This window comes from Nicotiana sylvestris, chromosome 6, assembly GCF_000393655.2.
Source record: "Nicotiana sylvestris chromosome 6, ASM39365v2, whole genome shotgun sequence".
NCBI lineage: Eukaryota > Viridiplantae > Streptophyta > Magnoliopsida > Solanales > Solanaceae > Nicotiana > Nicotiana sylvestris.
The window spans coordinates 85,175,016-85,182,881 of NC_091062.1; the positions used below are offsets into that span (position 1 = coordinate 85,175,016).

At 42.1% G+C, this 7,866-nt stretch overlaps 1 protein-coding gene across 1 annotated transcript; it reads right to left on the minus strand.

The window, feature by feature from the left end:
* Positions 1–2,789: 2,789 nt before the first annotated feature.
* Positions 2,790–3,191, minus strand: LOC138870878 (uncharacterized). Its single transcript, XM_070148718.1, has one exon. It carries the CDS (start codon positions 3,189–3,191, stop codon positions 2,790–2,792), a length of 402 nt encoding a protein of 133 aa, XP_070004819.1.
* Between the last annotated feature and the right edge of the window lie 4,675 nt (positions 3,192–7,866).

Genomic DNA, 7,866 nt, shown 5'->3' on the forward strand with positions numbered 1-7,866 from the left:
ATTCCTTAGTTCACATTTCTTTCCATTACATAGCACAACACACCTCTTATTTATTAATTCATGGAACTTGGGTACATTTTTATAATTCAAGTCTTCCCCTTATTTATTCGTTCATATAGCTTCATCGTCCATTTCCACAAGCGCTATCATATAAGGCATGCACACATAAGGAAAGAAAAGAACACTTGGAGAACATAATCACATTTTCAACTATCATGATATCAGAGTAAACACATAGAAAAATTTTGGAACAAAAATCTGTCAACCCAACACATTAATGCAATCCATCTAGTATGATCAATCCGGAACTCACGCTAACTATTCAGACACCAAGCGTTCAACACTAAGAAGTAGATGGTTAGCCATACATACCTCAATAGAGCTTTTCTTAAATTCCTACGATAATTTCAGAACTCTTAGCCACTCTGATCTATTTTATCAGAATTACAAGTTGAACCAAAAATTAGAGAGATAATCAAGATTCTAGCTCACTTGAGCATACTCTCAAACACTAAGTGTGCATTATGAATTTTGAGGTCTTTTTGTGAAAAATTCTATCATCCTACACCCCAATTGGTACATTCTTAGATTACAATCTCCCCATACCTTTTTATCATACATGCATGCAAGACAATCAACCCTTATACCCATGAACCCATTTGTTAATTACTTAGTTTGGTAGGAATTTCGACATCAGAGGTTAGAGAACAAGTTCTTACCTCTTAGGATGAAGGCCTAGTAACTTTTTCTTGATAATGTTCAAGGATTTGGACAAGGATTGAGTAGAGGCTTGGTGAGGATCACTTTCTCCCTCTAGAACTCTTGCTCTCACTCTAAATGTAGCAGAAATTAGCTCAAGAGGGTCTAATGGGGTATTTTTAACGGAATGGGGTCGGGTTTTAAAACATAGAAAATAGCTGCCCCAACTCAATCTGCGGTCGTATATACGACCGCATAACTGATATGCGGCCTGCAAAAGGGACCGCAAAAGTAGCCCTCAAGACCTGGATACTCTACCCGGGTATGCGACCAATATGCGATCCGCATACTTGTTCTGCGGTAGTATAGTGCACCGCAAGACTGCCCTATGCAAAAATCCCAAAGAGGTTATGTGACGACTATGCGGCCCGCATATCGATAATGCAATTACATAATTTGCCGCATAGTTGTCCTCAAATTTTCCAACATACTGACTTACTCTATGGCAGATATGCGGCCCGCATTGTTATTATGTGGCCGCATAATGGGCCGCAGAAACGCACTCCTCTAAAAATCATTTTTCCTTAACTTTTTCATGCATAAATCAATCCAAAAGGTCCGGACACATATTCTTAACTTGGCACTACGAGGTTTTGGGTTTTTGGGTAAAGAATTCCACGGGGCCTTACATCCTCCCCCACATAGATCATTTGTTCTCTAATGAGGAATAAAGTTCACTTATCAGCACCTTATGCAAGTTTAGCTCAACACCACGCACCAGCAACTCCCGAATTTGACTAACTCTCTAGATTTCCGAAAATTTCGCCAGAGGTTCCTTTGTATCTAGGACTATCCACCTGCCAGAGAGCCCCCAAAACACACCTTAACAACATATATATGATCAAATAACATGACAGAATGCATAACAACATCAACCGAGGCCTCATGAAGGAAATATAATTAGAAAGGAATGCATTTATATTAATTAAACAAGTAACACAAAAATTTAGGGGAAACAACTTCATAGAACTATTACATGGTTATTCAAACAGATGGGGGTACTTCTCTTTCATGTCATTCTCAGCTTCCCAAGTAGCTTCTTCGACTTGCTGATTTCACCATAATACCTTTACGGATGCAATCTCTTTGTTCCTCAACTTTCGGACCTGTCTATCAAGAATAACAACTGGGACCTCTTTATATGACAATTCTTCACTAACGTCAATGGTTTAACTAGCACAATAGCGGACGAATATCCAACTACCTTTTTCAACATAGACACATGGAATACCGGGTGCACTTGTGACATTTCAAGGGGAAGCTCAAGCTTGTACGCCACCTGACATATCCATTGAATAATTCTATATGGTCCGACATACCTCGAGCTCAATTTTCCTTTCTTCCCAACCCGCATGACACCCTTCATGGGGGATACCTTCAAGAAAAACCAATCATTTTCCTTGAACTCTAAGTCTCTACGACGAACATCCGATTAGGATTTCTGACGACTCCGAGCAGTTTTCAACCGCTCTTTTATAATTTAACCTTCTCCATAGCTTGATGCACAAGGTGTGGTCCTATCAACTCGGCTTCTCCAACCTCAAACCACTCAACTGGCGACCTACATCTTCTGCCATACAATGCCTTAAACGGCGCCATCTGAATACTGGCATGAAAGCTGTTGTTGTAAGAAAATTCTATAAGCGACAAATGATCATCCTAGCTACCCTTTAAGTAAAGCACACAAGCACGCAACATGTCCTCAAGTGTCTAAATAGTCCGTTCTTCTTGCCCATCAGTCTATGGATAGAAAGTTGTACTGAGATTTACCTACGTACCCAAACCTTGCTGAAATTTCTTATAGAAATTAGCTGTGATCTGGGCCCTCCGATCGGAAATGATGGAAACGGGAGTACCATGAAGCCTTACTATTTCCTTGATATACAATTTAGCATATTGTTCCGCAGTGTCGGTGGATTTAACTGGTAAGAAGTGTGCTGATTCGTAAGTCGATCCACGATTACCCAAATTAAGTCAAACTTACGTGGAGTGAGCGGTAACCTCACCAAAAAATCCATATTGATAATTTCTCATTTCCACATTGGAATTTCTATGCTTTGAGCTAACCCACCAGGCCTTTGATGTTCGGCCTTTACTTGTTGACAGTTTGAACATTTTGCCACAAAGTCTGCTACGCCCCTCTTCATGTCATTCCACCAGTAAATCTCCTTGACGTAATGATACATTTTTGTAGAACCTGGGTGCATGGAGTATCTAGAAGTGTGGGCTTCTACCATGATTCTTTCTTGAAGACCATCCACGTTTGGAACACATAGTCGCCTCTGGTATCGTAATGTATTGTGTTCCATGCCAGGAGAAAAAGCCGTAGTCTTGTGTTTATGAATCCCTTCCTTCAGTTGTACCAACACTGGATTGTTATATTGCTTTTCCCTAACCTCCGCCACAAGCGATGATTCCACCTTGTTCCGCATAATCACTTCCCTTTCGCTAGAGTCCACAAGACGAACTCCAAAACTGGATCTATGAGAATATGTGTTATAAATTCCTAACACATATTCTTAACTTGGCACTATGATATTTCGGGTTTTTGGGTAAAAATTACCACGGGGCCTTACAAAACGGTCGAATGAACTGTGTCCTTATAGAATAAACGAGCCTCCAAAGGAAAAAAATATGCACGCGTACATCAAGTAATTTATGAAGCCTCTTTTCTTATCAAAACACTTTGCGCCTTGAAGAAATTCACTATGTTCTCACAAGAAGGCTCAAGGGCCGAACACTCAAGGAGTGTCATCGACAGTCAGCTCATCGAGCCATCAAAAACTCGAATTCGTAAGACCTCGATCATGCAACTTCGAGCTCATAAGCCCTCGTGAGGCAACATCAAATCTATAAGACCTCAACAAGGCATGCCCAAACTTATAAGACCTTAAGAAGACATAACCCTGATATCAAGGCCATGGCTATATATCTGAACTTGTAAGACCCCTAAAAAGGCATACCCTCGATATAGATGTTTAGGTCATCTTACCCGGGGACTAAAGGCTACGGCCAAACATAAAGATTACGGTAATATCAAATGGCTCCGACCAAATTAACGCGGCTTGGAGACGTCTGATTGCCGCCATAAAATTAAAGGACTTCAAATACTTCGAAAATACTTCGAAAAGAACCGGTTAATCAGGCTACCCCTGGCATAAGCAAGGAAGCTTTGATCATATCAGCTTCGAATAATGAAAAGGCTTCGAGACAATCAGCCTTCAGCAAAAAAGCTTCGAAAACTTAGCTGTCAAGAGAACCTCCCGAGTTACTCAATTATCGTCACATATCGACTCATAATCAAGGTTCTTATTTGAGCCGTCGAAGAGTCAGACAAACACAAAATATGCAAAGGCATAATCAAAACTTCAAAGTCTTCAGCCGAAATGGGGGAAAACTATAGCCAAATTAGAGGTTGAATTGACCCAACCTAAAAAGAGCCTCAGGGCCAACATAAAGAGCCTCAAGGCCAATCTAAAGAGCCTCAGGGCCAAGCTAAAGAGCTTAAGGGCCAATATGTTTAAAACCTGAGGGTCAACGAGCTCGAGTCAAAACTTTATTCGAGGATTGAGCCTTGAACGGTCAACTATTATCAATTACTCATCAAGCACAACCTAAGGGTTCCTATCTTAAAGTCCAACATATCGGACTAATTACCGACAAGCATCAACACACATAACATAAACAAAGGAACAAGCAAGTGGAAATTAATATAAAGGGAAAACCAAAGTTTTCCTTTTTCATTATAAATAATGGTACAAAGTTACATTTACAACACTCCCACAGGGAGCCATATTCAAAGAATAAGAAATAAAAACCTCATCTACCCTCGGGAACTTAGCCTTTCCTACTTAGGGACTACGTCTCCATCGGCTTCCTCGGGACCATCTCGCTCACCAACCTCCTCCTTATTGTCTTCAGCATCAGAAACGAGTAACTTAGCGTAAAACTCATATGCCTTGGCCTGCTCTATCTCCTATAAGAGAGTGTATCCCTTACCATGAATCTCCTCGAGATTTTCCCTCAGGGATTTGCATCGAGCATATTCATTGCTTCTACTCTCTCGATCAAAAGCCCTCATTAACTTCATATGAGCTTCACTAGAATCTTTCAGATAGATGGCCACCTTCTTATAGGCCCTTGATCGGACCTCTTCGGCTTTGGCCCGAACATCCACAACTTCAGCCTTCATCTTCAAAAGATCTGTTTTAAGCTTAGCAGCCCTTTTTGCATGGACCAAGTGCTTTCTCAAGCATTACGAAGTTGTATCTCGAGGTCGGAGGCCTTAGACAAAGCATTCCTTTTGGCCTCATCATGAGCATTTATTTGCGCCTTCAAGTCGTTGCATTCAGAATTAACCTGGTTGGCTTCACCCCGAAGGCAGTCCAGTGTTTTTGTCTTTCTCTGCAACTGAGATACTGAAACGTTAGTTTTTAAAGATAGGAGAAGAAGCTTGTATTCCCTCAAAATAGAGGTTACCTGTTTCTCGAGGTTTCCTTCTTAATCATGACTTCGGTCCAACTCCGATCGTAGATGTATCAGCTCCCTTATGTTCTTACCACAAAGAAGCCTGATAGATTTCTCCCCATTCAAGTCCTTACGCAACTTAGCCTCACAACGAAGCAGCTCAGACTTGAGCTTATCCTAGGCCTATGAGAAAGAAAAGTTTAGTTAAAAAGAAGAAAGTATGAAGTTAGAAAAGTTATAATGACTTTAAAACTCACCATAGAGCAGAATCGCTGAGCTTCCTCGAAGGTCGATTTCGCATCTACCAACTCGGTTTTATCGGCCCCAGTAGAGAAAACACAGGCACTCTGATTGGATGGAGATATGTTAAAGCCCATTACTTCTCGATGTCCGAGAACCAGCTACCAAATCAGGTAATGAAAGACCTTCGCATTTCCTCTCTTTTGGAATCCCTCAATCTAGACTAGGGGCCTCGAGCCTAGTAGGCTCAAAAGTCTCAAGAGGCCTCCTTGTTCGAGCCATCAATGTAGCGTCATCCATACGGAGTTTGGCTCCATCGAGAAAAAAAATAATAGAGTACAGTATATCACTTACGCTTGAAATTCCATTTCTCGGGAAATGGCAGGAACTCCGAAGGAATAATATCAACAGTCCTCACTCAATAAACTGACTCATCCATCCTCAATCCATGTCCTCATCATCATTGGCAATAAAGGTCTTGGTGGATTGGCGTCGTAGTGTAATTAGACCTCGATGATGCAAAGGCCGATACAATCTGATGAGATGGCTAAGAGTGAACTCGAGCTCGGCCTTCTCAATGAAAAATCTCATTATCAACACGATTTACCAGAAAGATGGATGGATCAGAGCCAAAGTAACTTGACATCTTCAACAAAATTCGAGCATGAGTCGGTCGAGAGGATCCACCTTAAAAGGGTACGTGTGCACGTTCAGAAACCCCTCTACGTGGGCCATAATTTCCTTTTCCTAGGAGGGTACCTGCGGCCTCACCTTTTCTCCCCATCCGCAGTCTCTCCTCACACCCTCGAGGTGTCTCTCTTCTATTGATCGAATGAACCTAGATGCATGTTCTCGATGGCCTAAAACATCGAGAGGTGTCTCTCTCATAAAATCTCTCATCGAGACGAAACAGTTCAAAGTTATCTCACCAAACGCTGGTGGTGTACCACCGACCAGGAGAGAAGCAAAGGTGGGACTTCCCTCTATATGGTGAGCGGATTTGGGAATTCTAGCCATAGCTCCTTCAAAACAGGAAAGGGAAGATGAAAACTCTGGCAAAAACTTTGACCTGAAGCGGCACTACGAACTAGCGCAAAAAAGGAACTTTATAGATGAAGGTAGTTGCACAAAGCGGCAAAGACTTCAATGAAAGGAAATCAAGTATATATAAGAAGAGCAGTGACTATTCATTAACTTTGATAGCCAATCAGCTCTGACAATACAATTATGACTTTTTGGGAAATGTACTGACGAGACCATTTCGGTCACTTCACTGTCATATCATATGAATGATGTCACCATACCGTGTTTGTGGCATCAAGGAGTCAAATAGATTCCCTACCAACATGACCTAGGGAAGGTATGCGATTGAAACTAGAACAACCCGATCTCTAGGGTCTCTGTCACTCCAAGACCGAGCTAGAAGAAGTTGAATTCAAGTTCGAAGCTTGACTTCGGCATGAATACTAAAAGGCAAAACTTTGAAGACATTAAACAAGAAAATCCTTTGCATTCCAAAATATATTTACAAAGGTGCATTTGAAAAACTCCCACGTGGAGTCCACATACAAAAGAAGAAGAAGGAAAAAGAGCAAAGGTGACCTAGTCTTCATTTTCGCTAGTTCCTAAGCTACTCGCAAAGCCCTCGTCCGAAGTAGTCGGAGCTGCTGACTCCTCTTCCAAGGCCTTCGCTTCTTCGATCTTGGCAGAGAGATTGAATCCCTTGGCATGAACTTCCTCAAAGGCTTGCCTCCAAGCCTCTAATCGAGCATGTTCAAGGGCACGAGCCAGTTTGAGCTCGGCCTCTTGAGATATCTTCCTGGCTCGAGTATTCACTGCAGTAGCATCATCCCGATACGAGGATATGAGCGCATCGACTTCAGACATGGCCATGGATAACGTGGTAGCCAACTCAGCATGAAGCGCCTTGAATTTGTGAGCCTCCTCTTTAGAACCTTGAAGAAGACTCTAGGTTGAGGCCAGATCCCCTCAGAGAGTATCCCTTTCTAAGTCCATGCTATCCTTGTACCGCTTCAGCTTAAGGATCTCGACATCTTTGGACACAATCTCTTCCCAAAGCTTCTCCACTAGGTCATCCTTTTGTTCAATCTGCAAATGTCGAGTCAAGATAATAAACACCAAGTTATGAAAACAAAAAGCGATCTCATGATTACCGAACTACCTTCTCGATGAAGTTGGCCCGCTCTTGGGGCACTTTCTCCGAGCTTGCTCACAGGCTGTTCAGTTCCTCCTCCCTTCGGGCGTATAGAGTTTTTAGCTCTTTTGACTCCGAAGCAAGCTTCTTGAACCCCTCCTCACAATGAGTCGTTCAGCTATTAACTTGGAGTTTCGCAGCCTCCTCGAGAACGACTGGGGCATCAAGATCATCATCCTCTTTAA

Coding starts and splice junctions, on each gene's coding strand:
- LOC138870878 (XM_070148718.1), bottom strand. CDS start 3,191: ATGCGGAACAAGGTGGAATCATCGCTTGTGGCGGAGGTTAGGGAAAAG.